This window comes from Mustela nivalis (genome assembly GCF_964662115.1).
Source record: "Mustela nivalis genome assembly, chromosome: 4".
Lineage (NCBI taxonomy): Eukaryota > Metazoa > Chordata > Mammalia > Carnivora > Mustelidae > Mustela > Mustela nivalis.
This window is the reverse complement of record NC_139023.1, coordinates 89446752-89472395: the sequence shown is the minus strand read 5'-3', so window position 1 is coordinate 89472395 and position 25644 is coordinate 89446752. Positions and strand designations below refer to the sequence as shown.

The window sequence follows — 25644 nt, the reverse complement described above, 5'->3', positions numbered from 1 at the left end:
TATCCATTCAGCCACACTATTTCTTTTGATTGGAGCACTTAGTCTATTTACATTATTGATATTTACTTACTGACATTTTGTAGTTTTCTAGTTGTTTTTACAGTTCTTTGTTCCTTTTTCTCTTGCTTCCTTCTCTTGTGATTTGGTAACTTTCCTTAGTGTTACATTTTTATTCCTTACTCTCAATTTTTTTGTGTATCCATTATAGGTATTTTATTTCTGGTTACCATAAAGTTCATATACAACATCCTAGGTATATACCAGTCTATATTAAGTTGATGGTCACTAAAGTTTGAGCACATTCTAAAACATTAGATTTCTACTCCACTGTATGTTTTGTTTTTGACACCATATTTTACATATATTTTGTGTAGTCTCTGACTAATTATTGTAGATGTAGAGGATTTTACTACTTTTGTCTTTTAACCCCATAATAGTTATATAAATGGTTGACCCAGTACCTTTACTGTCTATTCACCTTACCAGTGAGATTTTTTCTTTAGTAATTTTCTTATTGCTAATTATGACCTTCCTTTTCCTTTTTAAGAAAGTACGTTCAACATTTCCTGTAAGGCCAGTTTATGGTGGTAAACTCCTTTAGCTTTTGTTTGTTGGGGATACTCCTCACCTTCCATTCAGTTCTGAATGATAATCTTGCCAGATAGAGTCTTTTTGGCTTTGTTTCTTCCTTTCAGCAGTCTGAATATATCGTGCAACTCTCTTCTGGCCTATAAAGTTTCTGCTGAAACACCAGTTGATAGTTTTGTAGGGGCTCCCTTGTATACAACTAGTTGTTCTTCTCTTGCTGCTTTTAACATGATCTCTTTAATTTCTGACACTTGGATTATAATGTGTCTTGGTGTGGTTATCTTCGGGTTCTTCTTTTTGGGGCTTTCTGTACTTCCTGGAGTTGGATGTTTTCTTCCTTCACCAGGTTAGGAAAGTTTTTAGGTATTATTTCTTCAAACAGGTTTTCTGTCCCTTTCTCTCTCTCTTATCCTTCTGGGACCCCTATCTAAGTGTTAGTATGCTTGATGTCATCCCTTCAACTATCCTCATTTTAAAAAATTCCTTTTCTTTTTGCTCTCATTGGGTGATTTCCACTCCCCTGTTTTAGAGAAGTTGATTTTTCTTCTGCATCATTTAATCTGCTGTTGATTCCCTTTAGTGTATTTTTAATTTCAGTTATTGTATTCTTTCAGCTGATCAGTTCTCTTTTTGTATTTTCTATCTCTTTGTTGAAGTTCTCATTGCATTCATCCATTCTTCTCCCAAGATCGGTAAGCATCTTTGTAACCATTTCTTTGTCTGGTAGATTATCTACGTCCATTTCATTTATTTCTTTTCTGCAGTTTTATTTTGTTCTTTCATTTGGAACATAATCTTCTGTCTCTTCATTTTGCCCGACTCTCTGTCTGCTTCTATGGATTAGGTAGATCAGTTATGTCTCCTTGTCTTGAAGGAGTGGCTTTATGTAGAAGGTGTCTTATAGGACCCTGAGGTGCAAATTCCCCTGGTCACCCACCCCCTCTGGATATGGCAGGGTGGAGGACCACCCACTGGTTGTTGTAGGGTGAGATTACCTGGGGCTGTGCCATTGTCACCGGTCAGGGGCGGTGGGGTGGAGTCACTTGGGAGTGGCGCAGGCCAGGGTGGGTGGGCTGCAGGGAAATGCCAGGGCAGGGCAAGCAATACTAGCACTGTAGATGGAGAATGTCAGAAGTGATACCTGCGAGGCAGGCAGCTTCTCAGGGTAGCCAGGTAAAGGGGAGAGAAAAAAAAATGGCAGCCACTACTATTTCTATCCTTGGAGAAGTTTCCAACAGATCTCCAGATTAGTTCCATGCCCTAAATTTAGTCAATTAAATTAGTCAATGAATGTCATTCACATGTAACACAAACACTTTTCAAACTGTTGCTTCTGCTCTGGGAGTCAGAACAAGTGAGACTGTGCATAAGCCCTTTAATTAAGAGCAGAGTCTTAGTTTCCTACTGTCCTCTGGCTCTCCTGGACTTAAGCCCCACTGGTTTTCAAAGCCAGATGTTATGGGAGCTCATCTTCCTAGTGCAGGTTTCTTGGGTTAGAGAGCCCGATGTGGAGGTTGGGTCCTTATTCCTCAGAGAGGGCCTTTGCAATTGTGGTATTTTCCTGTTTGAAGGTTGCCATGCTGGGCGGTGTGGGTCCTGAGTAGACTGCATCTCTGCCTCCCTTGTCTTGATGTGACTTTTTCTTTTTATCTTTAGTTCCATAAAATCTTAGTTTTACTAGTCCTCAAGTCATTCTCAGAGATGTTTTATATGTAGTTGTAGTTTTGGTGTGTCTATGGAAGGCAGTGGGCTCTGAATTTTTATTGCAAATCCAAGCGTGCTATTTCTAGAAGCAGTCTGGTAGCCAAAATCTAGATGCATTTTTATCTGCAGGTTGCTGAATACAGTGCAGGATGAAATCACAGAGTTGCCACATCTCTTACCTGAAAAACTACACATACCCCAGACCATTCATCCTAGAATGTCTCTATACTATGTAATTTCACAATGTAATATACTTTAAAGTCATTGCTTTTTGTTTCTGGCTATAATAATATAATACTGTATAATTATAGTATATATTGTATATAGCCCTATACTATTCAAGGTCTAAGAAGATAGAGATTTATTATTTTTGTCATGTGGAACACCTAATATAATGCCCACACAGAGTCAGAGATAAATACAAATGTGTAAATGAAAATCTTTTTGTGATCATTAAGCACCTAGCCAGTTCTCCATAATATTAAATTAAATTTAATTTACTTTGGCAAAGAGTTATAATATAAATGCTAACATTAATAATGAACCATGCTGTGTTAGAAACAACAGATATATGCTTTCTCATTCTATAGTTGTTTTTAATTTTATTTGCTTTAAAAATTTTCAAATATAGCTGAATACCTTTCATCTGCCCAATAAATATTTCATTTCTGTAATTTTTAAAAAATTGGCTTCAGTTTGCTTTCTCACTAAAGTTTGATTCATTCATTCATTCCAAGAACACTGGGAACGCAGGATGGGATAGCTATGACCCCAATCCACTTTTTAGTAACTCTGGCAAGAAGTTACCAGTCAATTCTAGATTACTCCCCTCAAGTAGAGAACTATTTGTACCGTATAAACAAAGGTTTATATTTGTTCTTACGACACATGGTATTTTTTCCTACCAGATTTTCCAAAAAAAAAAAGAGTGCATACTTTCTTGAAGTGCACATTATTAGAATCGCTCAGACAAAAAGACATGAAACATGACAGGATACATCAAGATCTTGTTGCTGCTACTACTAGATTTTGAGAACTGATTTTCCTCTTGCTGTTACCACTACTAAAAATAACTAATACTTACTGGGGCATAAGGCACCAGAAACTCCAGACCCTACAGCTCCACTAGGTAATTTCTTTTGTTATCCTCATTTTATAGATAAAGAACCTGAGAGACGAAAGAAGTCACAGATTTGCCTGAGATGATGGAGCTGGAAGTTGAAGCAAGTTTTCCTCCAGACCCATGTGGCTTTATATATTTCATCAACAAGTGAATTATTTCTAGCTTCATAACAATTTTACAGAAAAAAAAGAAAGCAAAATCTTGTTGAATACTGAAGAAGCTTGAGTTGTGTATTTCAGGCGTGAGTATAGGCTCTCTAAAAGTCTGGATTCTCCAAAATCTACTGATTGATTCATTCACACAATCATCTAACAAGCTATGTAAACCAGGTTCCTGTTAAGCAACCAGTAAAGGGTAGCTATGACGATGAGGATGGGTCAAGAACAGGCTGGTGGAGAAGACAGGCACATAAATAGTTGAAATACAGTTTTTAAAGTGATGACACAAGTATGTTAGTAGTTCGCAACTGAGTTGTAACAACACAATGACAGACAATGTAAGTACACGTTTAACTACTTTTTTTGGTCACTTGTGATGGTTAACTTTTTGTCTCAACTTGACTGGACAAAAGGTGCCCAAATTAAACATATTTCTGGGTATGTCTGTGACAGTATTTCTGGATGAGATTAGCAAGGAATCAGTGGACTTAGGAGAATACCCTCTCCAGTGTGGGCGGGCATCATCTGTCTGTTTAGGGCTTGAGGAGAACAAAAGATGGAGGAAGAATAGGCTGGTTTTGCTTCCTATGGAGTTAGGATAACTCATCTCATCTTCTCAGGCCAATGGACTTGGATTTCAACCATCAGCTCTTCTGTCCTCGGGCCTTTAGACTCAAACTGAATTATACCACTGGTTTTCCTGGGGCTCCAGGCTTGCAGACAACAGACTGCTGGATTTCTCAGCTCCCATTAACTGTGTGAGCCAATTCCTCAGAATAAATCTCTCACCTACTGGTTCTGTTTCTCTGGAGAACCCTGACTAATATAGTCACACATTTTTTTAAAGTCAAAGAAAAGGGCACCTGGGTGGCTCAGTTGTTAAGCATTTGCCTTTGGCTCAGGTCATGATCCCGGGGTCCTGGGATGGAGCCCTGTGCTGGGTTCCCTGCTCAATGGAAGCCTGCTTCTCCCTCTCCCACTTCCCCTACTTATGTCCCCTCTCTCGCTGCCTCTCTCTTTCTCTCTCTGGCAAATAAATAAATAAATATAATCTTAAAAAAAAGAAAAAAAGTCAAAGAGAATCTATCCCTAGCATCATCAGTGCCTTACATAAGATGAATGACAGACTTTTTAAAATTCAACTATTTCTTATTATGAAGGCTTTTACACAAGTGGAAAGGGCCACTCTTTGTTCACTTAATAGAAAAATAAAACTTTATAGGAAATAAACTATTTATAAGGTGTATAGTCTCCTTGAAGCCCAAAAAACATGTGTCCATAGAAAAATAATACACTTGGGTAAGGTAAATAAAAGAATCATTTAAAAATTATTGAGTTTCTTATTTTTGGTGGATGCCTCATGAAAAAGGTTTATATTTAGCCTGTGGCAAAGTCTCTGGTAACCTCAGAAGAAAATAAAGACATGTGGCTACATGGCTACACAATTTGCTCAATTGTATAATCTTTATACAAAAAAGGTCACATTGCTATCAAAGGCATTCTACCTGCCTTAGGTCTGAAGTATCAAATCTCAAGAGCAAAAATAGAAGTATGAAAACAACTCCTAATAGTCACCTTAAGAAAAGGCTCCTTACTCAGAAAGTTATTTATTAAAATAAGTTTGAAAAGAAGAGCAGTGGGGCACCTGGGTGGCTCAGTAGTTAAGCGTCTGCCTTTGGCTCAGGTCATGATCCCGGGGTCCTGGGATTGAGCCCTGCATCAGGCTCCTCAGTTCAGTGGAAAGCCTGCTTCTCCCTCTCTCATTCCCCCTGCTTGGGTTCCCTCTCTTACTGTAGTCTCTCTCTGTCAAATAAATAAATAAAATTAAAAAAAAAAAAAAAAAAAGAAGAAGAGCAGAATACTGAACTTGGTCTTTCATAAAATGTCAGATTTTTCCAATTTGCTTCAGTGTTTCAATGAAGGCATTTTGTTACATTACTCCTCCGGATGTTTATTCAATATAAATGTTAGGAAAAAAAGAGATTTTCTTTAATGATCCATTCTTCAAGGAAATTATTTTCAGGGATAAAATTAACCTAAGATAACTGAGGAGTTCATTGGTAGCTACAAGCAGGGATCCTCAGTTAGGGGTTTCGGGATCTGCCTATCAGTCTCTGATCCCTACCCCCCACCGAGTGGAGCGCCATGTTACGAAGAGTGGACCAGTTTGGCTTCCAGGTCTTTGCATAAAGCCATTTGACAGCCATCACATTATACTTTACAGGAGCCTAATGTCTCTCTTCTCCACTTTTAACATGCACAGAAAATATGTTCTTAAAGAAAAAAAAATCCACACCATTCAAAAACCTTTTAGAATTTATCTAAGAACAAAGTGAATCCAAATGCATACAAGAAAGAAATCTACTTATATAAAGGGAGGTGAATATTCAAAGAACCAAATTTTACACAGAATAAAGAAGTGAATAAGGCAAAGCAGGACAGGATTAGCATATTTTCTTTAATAACTACATCAACATGTTTTATGATTTTTCTTTCTTTCTAATATTATATAAATGTGATCTTTTAAATCTCATGGTGAAGAGGCACAGATTGTAAAAAGTAATGAGCGCACAGTTTTCCAAAACCATGTAAAAATGGCACATGACAATGTCAAGATTCTGAAAAAATGTATATATGCTTTTAAGTAAGACCTTCAAGGTAAATTTCTGACTGCAGTGAGGAATAATTAGTGCAGATCTGGTTAACACCTAGTTAGGCTATAAGAAGTTCAAGAATGGCGCCACTATACTTTGGAGCTAAGATTACAGTTGGAAGTAATCCACTAGGAAAATCAGAGCAGAAAAGATAAGATTAGCTTGCCAAAGGAAAACAAGGAAGAATCAAACAGAATCTATTGCCAATGTGGAAAAGATATAGCCCAGTTAGTGTTATAGACACCTATAAAAAATGAATGTATCAACTGATGGCGAACAGGAAGTCCAAAGGACTCAGATGGTTTCAGGGTAATTCTAGCACCTGTTTGAGGGAGAGGGCACCTTACTAGATGCCATAGGTTACTACAGTTCAGGGACACTGGTTATCGAGATCATAATGTCAACTCTTCTTTGTTAGTATCGGTTCAAAATTTTCCATTTGTAATTTGACTGTCCATATCCTCAAAAATGAGGGAACGTGATGATCATCTTGAGACAAGGAAGTGGATCTATAATCTGACACTGACCTAGACATCAGAGATGTGGGTCAGGGAGCCAGCTCTGCTGTAGGTGACAGCAGGAACACACACACCTGATCAAGGGAGTTCATGTTAAGTTTCTGGTTCTGAAAGATTAAGGTCAAGATGAAATAAATTCTGTCCTAGGAAATCCTGCCTAAGTGGTCAGCTTCTTCCTCTCTCACTATTTTGAAGCAAAAAACCTTTCAGGATACAAAAGGGTCTGTTTGCTTTTAGATACATTATGTCTGATCACAGAAGCTCTACGACTGAACTGAAAAAGCACCGAGTCCGTGACAAAACTGAGAAGCTAATTTTAAAAAAGTAAACTCTAATACATATTTACTTACTGCTCTTCTAACAAGAGAGGAAAGCAGAAAAGGCAATCTGTCAATCAAATACTGGAAATAAACACTGATTACTCTCTGACATCTTAACTAATAATTTTCTAATAACCATAACCAGGTAGCTGGGGTCCATTTATTTTTATGTGATATCATTTGTGCCTAAAGATCATTAAATGGGATATGGTACAAGGCTTAATTTCTATTTCTTCTATACCCAATTTTAAGTCAAGAGAAATTAGATTAAAACCTCAGGTAAAACAAGGAAAAAAATAATAAGGATTCTGAGTTTCCTGTCAACTTTGTTATACTTCTGTTGTAATTAGAGAACTTTTCTGGACACAGGCATAAATATTTAGCATCCTGAAGTATATTATTTAATTCAAGAACTAATTTGTAAAAAATAAAAGTTAAGAATACATTACACAGCTTTTCGATTTATTTTAGGTTTTGAATTGATGGAAATCATCAGATACATGACAAAAGCAGCAGCTTTGGTAGTTGCTGGATAATGCAGACACCTGTGTAGTTGGGGCTGTAAAGGAATTTTTATTAGATTGGTAGAAAACCAGCATTGAACTCAGTTGCTGAATTTCAACCAATTTAAATAAAGTACTTGACCTACAAGCTTATAACCCTAAATTTCTCAATGCAGCTGCCAGAAATCTATTTTCCAAATGAAACAACAGATGGCTTTGAACAATACTGCAATATGGCAATTTTCAGTTACTGCAAAGGGTTTTTGTCTGGTTAAAATTATGAAAATAACTGAGAAAATAACTTTCAAATTTTTCTGAAGGACTGCTATTTTCAAAGTGAAAAGCAAAGTTTAATAACCTAAGTGATTTTCCCAACATTATCTTTAGACATTGCTCTATTTGCTAGTTTCTATTTATCTAAAACAACACATAGCAGACTGTAACCTTGCCCTCCTTTTAGAACTAATTTAATACTCCTGCAGTGACTGCAAGCACTTCAAGATGTCTTTCCAAGTGATGATTTCCAATACATAGTATGTCTTTAGTTCAAAACTTCATCATCCTGGAAGGATTAGACAAGCGGGCCAATTAAGCCTGATGTGAAAGATATTTAAAACCTATAAACCTCTGTAAATGATTGAAAAACTGCTCATTCCTTCAAATACCATCGTGAACAAAATAAATACAGCCCACCAAGCCTCAGAATAAGGCTAACCCTAGAAGAAGCAGCTTAACCTTCCAGGACAAATCACCTCAATTTCTTAAAACTGTTCTTGCCAAAGGACTCCACTTCCCACTCACTGATTTCATTGAGAACGTCTGTAAGCTCTCCTCCTTCCTTCTTCTCCAGCTCATTACACCACTCCAGTGCTGTGCGATGGAGTGCGGGCTCTGGGTGCACGCTGTCTGGATTTAGTACTTGCACCATCACTTACCCCCCAGGAGATCCTGAGATCCTCTCAACTTCAAATTCCTCAAATTCCAAATGCTAACCAGTACTGACTCCATGGGGGGGTTGCGTGGACTAAATATACTAAACACACGCAAAGAACTTCACAGATGCCAGGTATATGGCAAGTGCTCAATAATACTATTATTATTATGACCCCTTCCCTCTTGTCTCACTCAATGCCTAGGCTGCTCCAAGGTCTAGATTTCTTCCCTGCCTTGTACTCACTCAACCCCCTACCTTCACTCTCTGTGCAAGAGCATGCTGGTTTGGCTGTGAGCAAGCCCTGCACACAACAACAAAGCAAAGCAAAACACAAAACTTCACATGGTTCAGTCAATACCCTTCTTTTTTTTTTTTTAATATTTTATTTATTTATTTGACAGACAGAGATCACAAGTAGGCAGAGAGGCAGGCAGAGAGAGAGAGGAGGAAGCAGGATCCCTGCTGAGCAGAGAGCCCCATGCGGGACTCGATCCCAGGACCCTGAGATCATGACCTGAGCCAAAGGCAGAGGCTTTAACCCACTGAGCCACCCAGGCGCCCCCAGTCAATACCCTTCATAACTATTTCTCCACTCCCACTTTTACATAAAACTTATCTTTTGAAACTAGGCTATGATTCATTTCCTCCATTTTGTCACCATTCACTCTTACCTCAGGCAGTTTTACACCTAAAGTTGCTTCCTCACCAATCAAGTGATCAGAGTCCGGCAGCTGTCTCTCAGTCCTATTTCTCAACCTTCTTACCACTGATGGGCCCTCCTTCCCCTTTGAAACTCGTCCCTTTGCCTTCTGTGCCACTGCCCTATCCTAAATCTTCCTCCCAGCTTACCTACCATTTCTCAATAAGGTTCCTTTCCTACTTCTTCCATTGAAACCCAATTCCCAAGAGTTCTGCCCTCAGTCTTCCATACCCCTCTCCCAACTGCTCCACTCCCATGTGACACCTCCAAACTCCATGGCAGGACCTCCAAATCTGGTTCCACACCCCACCCCTAGTCCTGACTCCACTGACTATTGAAAATGTCCATTCTGGTGATTCTACCAGAGCCTCACACTTACACGTTCTAGGTCAAATCTACCACTTTCCCTTCTTAACATTTCCACTCTTGATAGTTAATGACCCCATCACTTTTTGAATTATGAAGGTCAAAGCACTTCAATCATCTTTAATCTTCTGTCTCTCTAACAGCTCATAACAGACAGTATAGTGGTCTGTGCATGAGCTCTGGAACTAGACCATATGAGCTCGCATCCTGACTTCCCTACTTTCTGCCAGTGTGACCTTGAGCAAGTCACTTGGCTTCTCTAGCTTCAGGGTGGCCTCCATAACACAGCTGTGCAAATTACATAAGGAAATGCATGTAAGGCCATAGCAGGTTGGCTATGACGACGATGACAATGAAAAAGAATCTTAGTCATCTGTTGGCACCCTTCTCATTCTTTACAGACTCTCGTCACATCTCACGTAGACCTTCTCCATGTTGCCCCAAGTAAATTTCAACTCAGAAGTCCACTTGCCTTTGTTGTCAATGTGTCAGTGTCTCAAATGATCTCAACCAAGACCGAGAGCATTTAACATTCTACTTACATATCAGGATTTTTTTCTCATAACATACTAAATAAAAAATGTAATGAGAATTCAGGAACTGACCTTATTTGAACCCTATTTCAAATAACATTTCATAAGCCACATGGTCAGACATTAAAATCACTCTCAATTCTCAATAACGCAGAGCAGGTTATTGGCAACAAACTACAAAATCTTTGTTGTCATTACCCTTACCAAGCCACCACCTCATGGTCATCAGGCCACATTTCCCCAGGAACTGAAAGGTAAGTTATATTTTGACCTAAGAAAGATGTAACATTACTGGAAAAAAAAAAATCAGAATCATATAATGTATTATAAAGTCAGTATGTTATCTTTTGCTTTGTATCCTCAGTGACTTTGTAGCCTTACAAGAAAGTAGAATTAAACATTTTTATGAATGTCCATCTACGTATTTGCCACATTGAATTCAACGGGATCATTGCTACTAGAAGCAGTTATCCTAAGAGAACCATGTTTATGTATTAATTAGACGTCAGCACTTAGTCACTTTAACCAAGAAAGAGAATTACCGCTAAGGACTGGAGTTCTCTTGTTTCTTCCTCTGCTGCTGAAGCATGATACGACAGAACCTATAGGATAAGAAACAAAGGAAAACAGGTTATCCAAGAGAGGATTACTGAATGTAGACTTTGACAGTCTTAAGCTTGAGATTCTGCTAAAACTTCCTGGAGACCGAACTAGATAACTCAGACTGTCAAATCTTGTTTCCTGCTTTCTTCAACAGAAAGAAAAATCCCAGATTTTGATTCAATTGCATGTTTCAGAAGACAAAAAGTTATATTCCCTACGCTCAGAGTAAGTCTTGTCACTTTTATTCTGCACATTATTTATCAGCCATGCTACTGGCTCAGACTTGGCAGGAAATTTGTTTTGTCCTTTTTTGTCTTTTTGTGCTGCTTTTTAAAAAATAATAGTGACTTTAATTTTTTTTCTTTTGTATTGAATTAAGAAAAAAATCTTTGCATACACTGACATTTTAACACTGATATTTGGAAAGATAGTATAGAAGTGGCCCTCAGATGAGGTCCATAACCAGTGTAGAATTTCATAAAGAAAAATTGCATGGCTGGAATATAATGTCATACAGATTCAGGGATTCCCTTCCACTCATATGTCAAGAGTGAAGAAGCATAGCACTGGCCTGTAAACCCCTCCATTAACATCTGAGGACACTGAGGCACAGGTGTTCTCACGACTTGGTGGCAAGCTCACACTTAGTGAGAGGACAGGGAGGCCTGCTTTCAACTCCTACTCTAGAGTACACTTCCGCTTACCTGAGTAGAGTTAAAAAGACAGGCTTACCATTTTCTTATACCTTAACATAAGAGTCATTAATTCCCGATTTCAAAAGTAATAACTTCAAAGTAATGGGATAATATTTTATCTGAGGTAGTGGTCATATTTAAAATGTCTACCATATTTTTAAAAAATATTTTTGAAAGTTCATTTTTGACAGAGACAATACAGATTTACTAAAAGCTCCAAAGATTTTAGTGTGATTGATAAGAAGGCAAGACATTTTCAGATTTTAAATGGTGACCTGAGTAACTGAGAGGTCTGAACTAGTTTTCCTTGAACGAGTCTTTAAAATTTGAAGTAATTCAGGGGCGCCTGGGTGGCTCAGTGGGTTAAAGCCTCTGCCTTCGGCTCAGGTCATGATCCCAGGGTCCTGGGATTGAGCCCAGTATCGGGCTCTCTGCTCAGCAGGGAGCCTGCTTCCTCTTCTCTCTCTACCTGCTTCTCTGCCTACTTGTGATCTCTGTCTGTCAAATTAAAAAAAAAAATCAATATAAAATTTGAAGCAATTCAAAATCTAAAATGGCGTATGTGTCTCCTATCTTGTGATTCAGAACATTTATAATCCTGTACTACAACAGGCTTGTCCTCACATTTGAACCATTAAGCACTAGGAAAGCCTGGGAAACTTGGAGCTGCTGTCTTCTGCTTACATGGCATCGATGGGTCATGGTGGCTAATGCGTTGCTGCTGGGACCACAGAGCTAGTGTGTTGGGGAAAGTGCGGACCGTGGCCACACACTAGTCTGATATAAATAAATGCAATGCAGCACAGATGAATGGTTACGGGAAGAACATGTCATTCTAAATTAAAAAAAAAAAAAAAAAGATTTTTGTCTCAGTGAAGGTAAAAATAGCACCTTATTCATAAGGTCGTAAGGATTAATTTTGTTCATACAGGCATACCTCAGAGATACTGCAGGTTTCCAGACCACTGCCTCAAAGCCAATATCGTAATAGAGTGAGTCAAATGAATGTTTTGGTTTCCCAGTGCATGTGAAAGTTATGCTGACACCATAGTGTATTAGTGTGCAATAGCATTATGTCTTAAAAAATCAATGTAATACCTTATTTAAAAAATACTTCATTGCTTAAAAAAAAAAAAGTGAACCCATCACCTGAACTTTCAACAGGTCCTAATCACTATCACAGATCACTACAACAAATATAATAACAATGAAGAAGCTTGAAATACTGTGGGAATTACCAAAGTCCTACACAGAGACAGGAAGGGAGCAAATGTTGTTGGCAAAATGACGCCAATAGACCTGCTCAACATAGGTGAGTGTAGGAAAAATGCAGTATCTGTGACAGGCGGTAAAGCAAAGCACCACAAAATGAGGTATGTCTGTACCTGTGGGTCTTAGAACACACAGTCAGCACATCTGATAAAGGTTAGCTATTATTATTGTTGTTGTTTTATTGTCATTATAATGATCATGGCTTCCAGGTCAAAATAATTCACCACCATAAGAAAACCTGATGAGTTTGGGTCTCTGGCTTTTATCCAGTGCCTCATAAGAACAGGAAAATCTTTTTCAGGGTTAAACTAAAGACAGCTAATGCGTACATGGGCGCTCACTAAGGTATTCTACTTCTGTATATGCTTGCAATTTCCCATAATAAAAAGTTTTACAAAAAGAGATAATTTCTAACTGATAACTGGCTTAGATTCAATTCAGTATAAAACTGTGGAACTATAAAAACTTGATTAAAAATTATACACTTACACACACATGCACAAACGTGTATATGTGTATATATGTATGAAACTACATGTGTACATATGTATTGTATAAGTATAACTTGAGGTATGTGTGTACATATATACACACACATATTTGTGTGTACATAAGTATGCAAACACACACATAGGTGTGTGTGTATTTGAAAAAGATTTCCAATGGCTTGTAATCCAAGATCTCTTATATACTATGGCAAAACTATTAGTGTTATATATTCATTTTAGAAAGTAAAGTATACCATGATGGTTACTGGTAAAACTTTACAATGTATATCTTTTGAGCTACTTAGGTGAGGTGTTTTTTAAGAGGATCGGAGCAAAAGTTACCATGTTCCAAACACTGATATGCATTGATCTCAATCAACTAAGTAAGAGTAGGCAAACATTCAAATATATTTCATGGCAGTGTATGAATAAGACACTGCCCTTTTGAAGTCTGTCCTAAACTGGTCTCTGATGTAAGACATTTCTGTGTGATACAAAGTGGCATTTTCAGACAGTTCATGGAAGTCATCTGGAAAGGGCTGGCTGGCTCAGGCAGGCTAGTCCGACGTGGGAGGGAGTCTCCCCGAGGTCAGTGTCCCAAGCCAGTAGCTCACTAGCTGCTCGCACATTCAGAATCACCATGGGAGCTCTGGAATAATGTCGATTCTGGCCTCTCCTGAAGACTTAGGAATCAGGATTTTCAGAAGTGGGATCCGTAAATCTGTCATCTGAAGGGATTTCCCATGCCTCACTTCTGATTCTCCGAGTGCTTCAGGTTTCTGTTTTTATCTTTTAACATGTGTGATTACAACTGTTCACAAAGAGATGGGGAAGCTCAGGCAACAGGAAAGGGACAGGATACAGGTGACAGCAGATGTCTGTGTGACTGGATTCTTAAGGCTGAAGGAGTAAAGGGAAAGCCAGTCTGAGTTCTCGTTTGGTCATACGACCTTTGGTAAGTTTCTACAATATTCTGGGTGTCAGTTTCTTAGCTATTTATATGAGGAACTAAGGATTCAGTCTGATTCTCTGAGGAGACAGCGCCCCCACAAGTGGTTCCGGGGGGAAAGGGGAGAAGCTTCGTGTGTGGCCACAGAGACGGAGAGGGTCCCGCGTGTGCCAGCCCACCTCCAGTGTGACCATTTGCTTGGCCATGGCTCTCTCCACCGCTTCATACATCTGTGTGTTCTGGATCCCCAAGCCACAAAAGATGACAAAAGCCTCCAGGAACTGTTCATCATTTCGGTTGAAAGGCTTAACCTTGCCAGTATTCTCCTCCATCTTATTAACAAGTTGGCACACCCCTAGAACAATCCAAGAAATCTGAGTAAATATTATTATTAGTATAGTTTTTATTGACTTTAAAATCCCCCTCCCCAAAGATTGTCTTATAATTTCGTATTAGGAATGCTTGGAATCTCCAAGGAAGCAAACAGATCCTCACAAATATAAGCTAGAGAAGTAAACTGAATTAATTTATATGAGAACTTGTTTCACATAGTCCTAAATGTATGTTGCCCGTGTTCAAAAAAATCCTAGAGTACTGTTTTCTTCCAGACTCGGTCACAAATTTTAGATCAGTTGAGTCCCCAAAGACACTTTGTCCTTTGGAGACTAATTGGATTTTTGTACACTTGCCAAGAGAACAATTTTGATGCACATCAGAATTTTGGGTCACACAGACTGCCTTTCTTGACTGAGAAACCAAAAGTTAAAAAACACAATTACATACAAAATAGAATGCAGAAAATAGGCAATTCACATAGACGGTCTCAAATTTCAGATAAGCACGTCCATATCCAGGAGAATCCTATTTGCAGACAACTTTGGATACTACAAATAAATGCAAATGAAAATGACTATTTGTTTAGAAATAAAAGCAGAACAAATCTTTGAAGAAAATCATAACCACCTAAATCTTGGCTTCTCTTAGGTCAAATGTAAAGTCAATATAAATGGAAAATTACATCAACATTATGATAAATCTTTGCTGAACTAGTTCTATGGGATTCTGAGCCTAGTGGCCTCTCTTTGAAGGGTTTGGTGATCTTCTACCTCTGGGTTTAACAAGTGTTGTTAAATCCTTATTTCTTCTGTCTCTGAATATATAATCGTGGAGTTCTGTTCAGGACACGTGATCTTTAGGCCTTACAATCTCACTGTAAAGTAGTTGTGACCATCCCTATTTCACAGATGGAAAAACTGAGTCTCAGAAAGGTTAAGTCATTTGCTCAAGTTCACGTAGCAGGTAGGCTTAGATCTAAAATTCAAACCCAGCCTGGGCCATTCCCCAAGGCCCCCGTTTCCCACACGCTGCTGCTCTGTGCCCTTGTACCTGTTTCCAGTCACTGCTGGTAGCAACCCGCTTGCTCACACCTTAACCTGTGCTTTTCCACTGGCCTCTACTGCTCCCATATACTCCCTCCTGTGATCCAGTTAACACCTCAGTCTCCTTCACCATAGCTCCTGGAGGTGGCTCACTTCTCTTTCCTTTGCCCTTAAGATGATGCCTCAGTATGTGTCTTTCTCCCACTGGCTTATTTCACTAAATTCTACTCCTGAAACCAATGTTAACACTATATGTGAACTAATTAGAATTTACATAAAAATTTGGAGAGAAAAAAAAAAAGATCACTCGGTGTATCATGATGGATTTTATTCCTGACTCTCTTTCTAGGCTGCATGTATCGTGGGCCTAGAGATTTTATTTTTTCAGTTCCACTTCCTCAGCTAGCAAAATGCCTGGCCTATATAGCAGGAACTTGAAAAATGTTTACTGACTTAATGAAAGAATGCAGGACTGAGGCTCTGACCCAAACTACTTTCCCATGAAGACTATAGTCTGTTATCTCTTATTTTTCCCAGTGCACAAAAGGATTTCATAGGGGCCACAGTGACACATGCTTGCACTTTAAGTCCATTTATCGTCATCGGTGTGCATTTATTTTTAACCCTACACATTAACCATACTCCCATTTTTACTCTTTCTTGTTTGTTGTGGGAGTTCTTCTACATTTGACAGGAAAGACATCCTTATCTGTCTGCCTTAGTACCATAAGGATTACTTCTCTAACACTTCATTATCAAGAAATACTTTAAACAAAACATAATGAATTTGGACACTGCAAACTCAGTGACAATCGGCATGATCTTCGAAGCACATGTCCCACGTACATGGCACAACACGGGGGTCCTGTCCTCCAGCCTTTGCAAATTCCCAAATTATACATGTGGAACTGTTTATCGAGGACCTGACGATCTTCCAAATCACATTTTCTTGAGAGCCCCCTGTTTCATGCCTTATCCTCTTATCACAATAGAATTGCCTTTCAATTTTGACTAAAGTTGTCTCCTACTTGATGGTCCCTTTTCATAAACAAGATTTTTCTTTTTAACACTTCCTAAGAATCACTGCACATCCAGAAAGGAAAGGACAACAGGAAGGAGTTGAAACATGGCTTTCAGGCAGGCCCCTGGGCTTCTGACCTAGTTAAGTAACCCTCCTGCACGCCTGTTCCAATCAAGTGTGACTTAAGAAAAGTCACTGAATGTGCATTAACAAGTATTAGTTTATACCTCTGGAATTCAAAGGTATCAAAGTGAATGTCAAATGCACCAATATCAGGAGTTGGCTGTCACAACCACAGCTCAGAGTGGAACAGCTAAGGTGTGTTTGCGTTACAATCTACCAGTCTAGACACAGATGTGTAGACAGAGCTAAGCTCAGTGCAAGAAAAGAGGTGAAGATGAATTATCTACTTAGGCGTATAATTTAATTCTCCTTAGAAAGCAGAATGGACAGTCATATTTATATAGCATCCTGCTGACTTCTTTATAGTTTTCAGAAAATTGAATTCTATGCAACAAAAATAGCCAAGTTAAAAAAAAATAAGAAGAAAAAGGTTTATAATAAACAAACAGGGTCCCTTTATGGGAGAAAATATAAAGCCCGGACACATTTACGGATAGGGTTTTTAGAACTTCATTAACGTCTGGACGAGTAGATAAATACAATAATGCAGTTTAAAACTAATCACTTGAGATGCCGCATCAACCAGCATCCCTATAAAATCAGAATCACTTCTCTACAAAAACAAAGTACTTAATGCAGAACCCAAAATAAAACGAAACCACTCAGCAAAAGTCAATTAATATACACAATCATAAAAGAAAATCCTCAAAAACATTAGGCAAAAACCAAGAGCTAGTGCAGTTAGCAAAATCTGTGTCACTTCATATTATTAGAGCACATGAAGTACTGGTACTGACGTTGTTTCAAGCAGTCATCATGGCAGCTCTGAGAGCTCAGCTGGTACCAAAGGCATCTCCAGCAATCACGTGGAAGGGACTAGTTGGATTTCTACAACCACACAATTATGTTTCCTTTTCCATAATTTCAGGGATCAATGTTGCTACCAACCAGTTTTCCTCCTGGCTTTTTGGCAGAGCAGGGGATGGTCACTGAGATCCTGCTTTAGTCTCATGTACTCTCTACTGTATAGGCTGGACTGCAAAGCCAGCATCCTGTCTTGCTATGTAAGACCTGCCCTCATCACCAATCTTGAGAGTTTTGTTTTGCACTTGTCATTTGTCAATTATCTTAATCTGAGGTTTTCTGCTGTACAGTATCTTGCTTTTAAGAGAAGCCTCCTCATTTTAAGATTATATATGAATCTATATTTTCCCCTGGTACTTTTATAGATTCATTGTATTACATTTAATTTTTTAATTTAACTTAGTTTTTTCCCCAAATTGCTACTAGATTCTTAAAATACTTGAACAGTTATCCCTTCTCCAATGATTTGAATTCTACCTTAAGTACTAGGGTCATATTTTTTTTCAACTACTATGTACTTTTTTCACATTTTAATGATTTTGAAATCAGTCTGCATCCTCATCAACTGCCTGTCATAGTTTAATTGAAATCATTTTTTTTTCTTTCTTGGAAGTACAGAAAATCAGCCAATGGCACCTTAGAAACAATGATCTATTATATACAATAATACTAATGTAAACATATGTACCAGACTTGGGTCTGTGCTTACACTTTCTATTGTATTCCATCAACCTTTCCATCTTTTCTGGCACACATATGATACTTTCCTTTTTTATTGTTGTTTTTGTTTTTAAGATTTTATTTGTTTGACAGAGAGAGAGAGCAAGAGAGCAGAAGCAGGGGGCGCTGCAAAAGGAGAGGGAGAAGCAGACTTCCCGCTGAGCAGGGAGACTGCTGAAGAGCTCAATGCCAGGACCCTGGGATCACGACCTGAGCCAAAGTCAGACGCTCAATGGACTGAGCCATCCAGGCGCTCTGATATATGATACCTTTAAATTATGTTATTTTTACAGCATTATTTTAATTTCTGACAGAGCAAATCTCTATTCATCAACTCTTTTCATATGTTATTCTGCCAGATGAGTTTTATACATGTTGGTCAGGAATTCCCCTTCCCTCTGAAAAAAACTCTTATGAGGATACATATTAAAATTGATATAAATCTAATCTGGGGAAAGTTGATGTCTTACAGAATAGGTTATCATCGAGAAATGTTATGTCACTTCACTTACTAAAGATTTTAAAGTTACTAAGGAGAATACTATAATTTTCCTCATAAAGATGCTACATATTTCTGACTACATTTCTTCTTTGCTACTATTATAAATATTTTTTTCTTTACTATTTTCAAACAAACTTGTCTTGGCAAAAATTAAAGTTATTTCTATTTAGTAACTTGATAACCAGGAACTTTTAGAACTCTCTGTAGAGAAGTATTTTCAGCTGATTCCACTGGGTTTTCCACCTCACAATCTTAGTTTTTTGGAAGTTTTATTCTTTTGCCTTTTCTTTTTCTGTATTTCACATTGTTTCCTCTCCTCCCTTCTGACTGTTTTGGTTAGAATTTCCTTCAGGCAGTAGTTTTTTTGTTTGGTTTGGTTTTTCATGACTTTAGAAACTTTCTCAATTACTTCTATGAAAAAATTATTTTCTTTATTTTACTTCTATAAAAAATTTAAAATTTGAGTCAGTATTAGTTATTACCAATTTTTATGGAATTTCTGCATTTCATCAAAATGTATTAACTTTTCGGTATATTGTATTACCTAACACCTTTAAAAATTTTTTCTGTATCTATAATTACATTTCCTTTTTCATTCTCACTTGAGTAGTTCTCTTATTATCCTCAATACCTGTGTTGCTGGTTTATTATTATTGTGTTCCCTATTATCTATTTTTTTCACTCTCCCTTCCCACTTCATAAATTTATCATTTCAATTGCTTTTCTCTGCTTTCAATATATTCATTTATTGGGGAGCAGCACAGAAGGTGAGAAAGAGAGGTGCTATTTTTCCAATTACTTCAGTTGAATGATTAATTCAAATTTTATTATTTCTTAATTCAGAAATGGCTGGTTTGTGTTGCATGTGTGTATCATCAATACTTGTAAGTTTCTGATGGATATCTGACAGAAGTTTGTATTTGTAAATTATGAACTATAAATGTAAATCTATAGTTGCTAATTAAATCCACTTCAGTTTTTATATTAATTTATTCTAATGTTCCCTTGTACTTTAACCCTCCATGGGATGCATACCAAAGGCTCCCACCACAATGACTACCGGTTTGTCCCTTTCTCCCTGTTTTTAATAGCTTTGGCTTTTATAGATCAATGATGTTAGTTTATTAGAAGCATTTATGACAATTATACTTTCTTGGTGGATTTTAACTTTAATCAATGCAAAGCATCCCTTTACAGGATGTTTTTACCTTAAATTAGACTTTCTCTGATACTGTCATTGCTATTCGAATTTTGCCTATCTTATGTAAAATGTGCTCTTATGAATGTTATATATCTCATATCTTCCAGAAATTCCCTCATTGTTTCTAGTCCAGTAAAGGTAAGTTTCTGTTCTCCAATGCTGTGAAGTTCTTACTATTTTGTCAATCAATTCTTGAAAGTATAATTCTTTTTAAAATTATTATTATTTTTTAAGATTTTTATTTATTAATTTGACAGAGAGAGAGATCACAAGTAGGCAGAGAGATGGGCAGAGAGAGGGGGGGAGCAGGCTCCCCACCAAGCAGAGAGACTGATGTGGGACTCGACCCCAGGACCCTGAGATCATGACCTGAGCCGGAGGCAGAGGCTTAACCCACTGAGCCACCCAGGCGTCCCTTTAAAATTATTTTTAATTTAAATTCAATTAATTAACATACAGTGTATTACTGATTTCAGAGGTAGAGGTCAGTGCTTCATCAGTCTTGTATAATATGCAGTGCTCGTGACATCACATGGCCTCCTTAATGTCCATCACCCAACTGTCCCATCCCCCTACCTCCCTCCCCTCCAGCAACCCTCAGTTTGTTTCCTAGAGTCTGAGAGTCTCTTATGGTTTATATTTATTTTTATATTATATATTTTAACTTTTATATTTTAATCTTGTTTCCTTAGTTTTATTTTTTTTCTCATTTTCTTCCAATTATTATTGCCCCTACAGTCTTATTGCCTGGAGCTTACTATAACTAAGCATAATTTACAATTCTCTGGGGGAAAAAAAGCGATAATTTAAGCATTATAAGCAATGTGCTTATAATGGATGACACTGCACAGTTTAATTATACTTGCATGAGGAATATCCTAACAAATATTTTTATAAACAAATGAGCAGTTAGTGATATTGCCAAATGGTAAATTATTATGAAAAATAATGTGAGGTAGCGTCAAATTTAAATGTATAATCTTAGAATATTTATCTGTGGCTTAGAATCAAATTGCAACACATAGAAGAGCAGAGAATTAGGATAGTAATCAGTTTAGAACATATATTCAGTAGGAAATATAGCTGACCTGTGAACAACGTGGATTAGGACTGTGAGGGCTCACTTATATGTGGATTTTTGGAATAAATATAATACGGTACTGTAAATGTGGGTTGTTTTTTTTTCTGATAAACACAGTATAGTACAATAAATGTATTTTCTCTTCCTTATGATTTTCTTAGTAACATTTTCTTTTCACTAGCTTACTTTCTTGTAAGAAAACAATATATAATATATATAACATAGAAAATAAGTGTTAATCAATTGTTTCTGTTACTGGGAAGATTTCTAGTCAACAGTAGGCTATTAGTAGTTAGGTTTTGGGGGATTTAAAAGTCATACATGGATTTTTGGGCACCTGGGAGGCTCAGTGGGTTGAGCCTCTGCCTTCAGCTCAGGTCATGGTCTCAGGGTCCTGGGATCAAGCCCCACATGGGGCTCTCTGCTCTGTGGGGGGAGCCTGCTTCCCTGCCCCCGCCCCTCGCCTGCCTCTCTGTCTGCTAGTGATCTCTTGCACTTTGTCAAATAAATAAATAAAATCTTAAAAAAATAAAAAAGCCATACATGAATTTTAGACTGAATAATGGGGTGTCAGTGCTCCTAGCCCCACATTGTTCAAGAGTCCACTGTACATATTTCTCATACTTCACTGTGACAAAGGATTATAATTTTTGTTTCATTTTTTCATTAACAAAGAGATGAATATGTAAGTTATTTAAAGTGGAGACATTCTCAGCATTTTTTTTTTCCTTTGGATAGGAATGGGACTAATTTCTTTAAAAACTGTCCTGAAATTGGCATGGAAAATTGGAGTAAGAATTTCTGGTAAATATGATTTGGGGAAAAAGGCATATTTAGCTTAATAAATAGGGGAAATAATTGGTTAAAATTAATGAATGTTGAATGAGGAAAATATTTCCTTAATAGCACTGGAAGCAAAACTCTGGAAACACTCTGTATTAGCCAGAGCACTAAGAAAACATTTGATATGAAACAATACCTCGGGGAATACAACAGGCCCCATACTGGTCTAATGTCTATAATTTCATCTAAATGTCAGTAATGGAAAAATAGGAGGGGGAAGTAAGATTACAAAAAACACATGGGCCTGTCTGACTTTCTGCATGTAGCTCTATGGGGATTCTCTATTAAAATTACATAATAGAGGAATCTGGCCTGGGCTATGCAAGAAAAATTATCTACAGCCATGACATTTTCCATGCTGCATCTGTGGGCACAAATTACAGGCAAGAACTCAAATTTTCTGTTTTGTCACACTTTTGAAAGAGCAGGGAGCACTGAAGCTGTTTCTTCCTGTATTTGGAATCAACTTGAACACCCACCCAAACCCCCATTTTTTCCTTTCTTAATAGGGAATTTTTCCTCTCTGAAAATAACGTTTGCTTACTTTTGACTCTGTTATCAAATAGGGTGACATGAAATGCAGGTCAAGTCTGATTACTTCAAAGGGTTTTTTTTTTTAATGTTTTTTCTCACTTGAAGAAAACATGACAGGATCATAGCATATGAATCTGAGCAGAGCTGAAAGGTTATTTGGTTCAACTCCACAGAGCTTGAGTCATGTGCTCCCAGTGTTGTATATGGTTAAGGGAAGAGTAGAGCCAAATGGAACCCTGAGTCTGCTCCCACCTGGGGCTGTGTGCACTTCACTGACCCAGCTTGCATTTAAGTCAAATGCTGAGGAAGGCTGATATGTAACTTTCTGCAGTGACTCCCCATTCCCCATTATTATTCCAAAGAGATGCTGCTGAGGAAAAGCAAAGATGGGACAGGATGTGGTAAGGGGCCACTCAGTCCTCCTTATAAAAACTTACAAGGGAATAATGCATCCCTTCTGGAATTTCACTTCACATTTTCAAAGGTCAGAGGCAGCTTTGTAGTAAGTCTTCATGCTTATATCAAAAAGCTTTAAAAAAATATATTTATAAGGTATATTTCTAATGTAGTTTTCATCTTGCAATAAAATCTTATAGAAAATAAAATCTTATAATACAACGTTTCCTACAGTTTTCTTATTGCTTATGTTAGCAAACTGATGGGTGATAATCTTGATAAGAAAACCCCCACACTGCACACTCGTCAGCCTTTACTGTTCTCTCTCAGAGCTGTGAAGAGTGCAGGGGACCAAATAGCCCAGCAGCCCAGCCAGGAATTGCCAGTCTGGTTTCTGAGAGACTTGACGACGCAGTTCACTAGAAGACCATGGCTAACGACTGAACCATCTCTCCGGGGCAGAGTCACAGTTACTAAGTTCACAAGGCTGCTCTCTAACACCAGAACATTCACGTGGAGCACAAAACAGATCTGTCCCGGGGAACAGGTACATGCACCTGCAATTGCACGGCCTCAAGCCCAGCTCAAACAATTGTCAAAGCAATCGATGTATTTCCGAGTATATTAAGTAATACATTCTCCTCCTAAGAGTTAAGCTGCCTTCGGAAAAAATAATCAAAACAATGGAAGTCAGATTTGGGATGCTCAGTGGCAGACGCCACTGAAATCTCACAGGAAGGACGTACACCAGCAAAGGGGCTGGAAATCATCGAGTGTGACAACCTGTTACACCAGCTGTCTCCTGAGTGATGGCCTCACCACGAGGTCAGAATACTCTGCCCACGCCAATACAACTTACTACATCTGTCTCCGCTCGAGGGGCAAAGATTCCCTGACGCCTGGACAGAACCTCAATAGGTACGTTCAATACTTATCTTTTTTTTTCTTTTTTCATTAATAATACCCCCTACCCCTCCCTTTCTGACTGATAGCCCTCCTTCAATAAAATTACAGTTAAGTCTTGCAACCTGGAAACTACTGAGACTTTTTCAGATAAATTTATATTTCTAAGCCTCACTTCATTAGGGTTTCTAGTTAAAAGTCTGGCCTTTAGGGCACCTGGGTGGCTCAGTTGGTTGAGAGACTGCCTTTGGCTCAGGTCATGATCCTGGAGTTCCGGGATCAAGCCCGCATTGGGCACCCAGCTCCACGGGGAGTCTGCTTCTCCCTCTGACCTTTTCCCCTCTCATGTTCTCTCTCACACTCTCTCAAATAAATAAATAAAATCTTAAAAAAAAAAAAAAGTTTGGCCTTTAGAAGGTCCTCCTGTTTCCTCTATTTCCAAATTCTCGGGACAATGTTAACAGTTCAGACTACTTTCACATGTCAGTCATGCATGACTGGCATATAAAACCTCAAAATTTCTGTACTACTCTTAATATAACCTGCAATGCCAAGAAACAAATATGTCAATAATAGGTAACATTATTCCATATTTTTCAGAGAATGCATTCTTCCAACATCCCTAAGTAGGCATTTTTCTATTACCTCAATATAAGAATATAAGCTCCCTGAGGGTGAGGATTTCCACTTAGCTCATCAATTTATTTCAAATCACTAGAACACTGGAGTGCTCAATAAATGTTTTTGAACTAATGAATACAATCTAAAATGTGAACCTCATATTTTAAAAAATCAGAAGAAATGAGACTCTCTAAATCAATTCACATTATCAACTCGATGTCTTTCACTCCACAAACTATCAACACATTCTTCAACAAACATCTCAACAATAATTGAAAAGCATTATAATAATTAATAAAATACATTATAGTTAAGATATTTAAGAATGTCTGCTAACATTTATCAACATAAAATTACTTCAAAATTCTTTTATTATTCCAATTTTTTTCTTACACATTTTATTCCTCAAAATTACACTTGAAGGAAAGTGTCTGGGAACACATTTTTTTTTTCCTTTGGTAAGTGCAGATTAGAGGGTAGTAAAAGGTTTTACCTATCACTTTATTCTTCTTTCCATTTTTTATAGGTGTACAAAGCAAACTTCTAATGCACTGCTGGTTTATATTTCCTGTGTTTTCATTCTAAACAAAAACAAAAATAAAACAAAACAGTTACAAATTATGAAGAGACTGTTTTGCCCACTATGTGCTATATAAACTAGATCAGACATCTGAAACCGCTAACCTTTTATTAGCTGTAGATAACATCAGAGTATAGAAAATGTATAAATTATAATGAAGTTCACGTAAATGCAATATGCAGCAATTAGTCTTTATATAATTAAGAGTAATAAATATCCTATATTTCTTTTTTTTTCATTCCAAACTTTCTAAGCAGACTTTGATAATATACAGCAAAATACTAACACAAATATTTACTATGCTGGTGTAGCAGATGTCTCAATAACTTAAGACAGGCAGAATCCATAAAGGACTATAATACCTCGGACGCTACATGCTACACACTTGTCTTTCTTTTGGACTGCCACTGTTTCTATTGCCCATACTACTGAAGTTCTAAAGGGGTCTTAGAGATACTCAAATAACAAAATCAAGGCAGCTGCCTTAAAGTGCAATGCTTTTCCAGAGATGAGAGAAAAGACTAGAATTCAAAGTTTTCAGTGCCTGAGAAATGGACTTTTGTAGCTTTGCTGTCAAAGAAAACATACTCACTTCTCCACAGAGCTATTCACTGTAGCTGACTACTAGGTCTATAAGTTTGAGCCATATGGAACTTAATTTCTGAGGATAAACTCAAGAACTCCAGCAACACTATGTAAGGAATGCCATTGACATTAAATAGGTAATAATTAAATTATCTCATAAATTAGTTTAAGATAATTCATTAT

At 37.6% G+C, this 25644-nt stretch overlaps 1 protein-coding gene across 3 annotated transcripts in view; it reads right to left on the bottom strand.

Annotated features, from left to right (window-relative positions):
* The window catches only part of PDE5A (phosphodiesterase 5A), a 152637-nt gene that overhangs the window by 47555 nt on the left and 79438 nt on the right, over positions 1-25644 (bottom strand). For all 3 annotated transcript variants that reach the window (XM_082727377.1, XM_082727379.1, XM_082727378.1), the window contains exons 9-11: positions 24790-24877; positions 14288-14463; positions 10644-10703 (exon numbers count right to left, since the gene is read on the bottom strand). In XM_082727377.1, coding sequence (XP_082583503.1) covers positions 10644-10703; positions 14288-14463; positions 24790-24877 — 324 coding nt within the window. The remainder of the gene's footprint in view (positions 1-10643; positions 10704-14287; positions 14464-24789; positions 24878-25644) is intronic.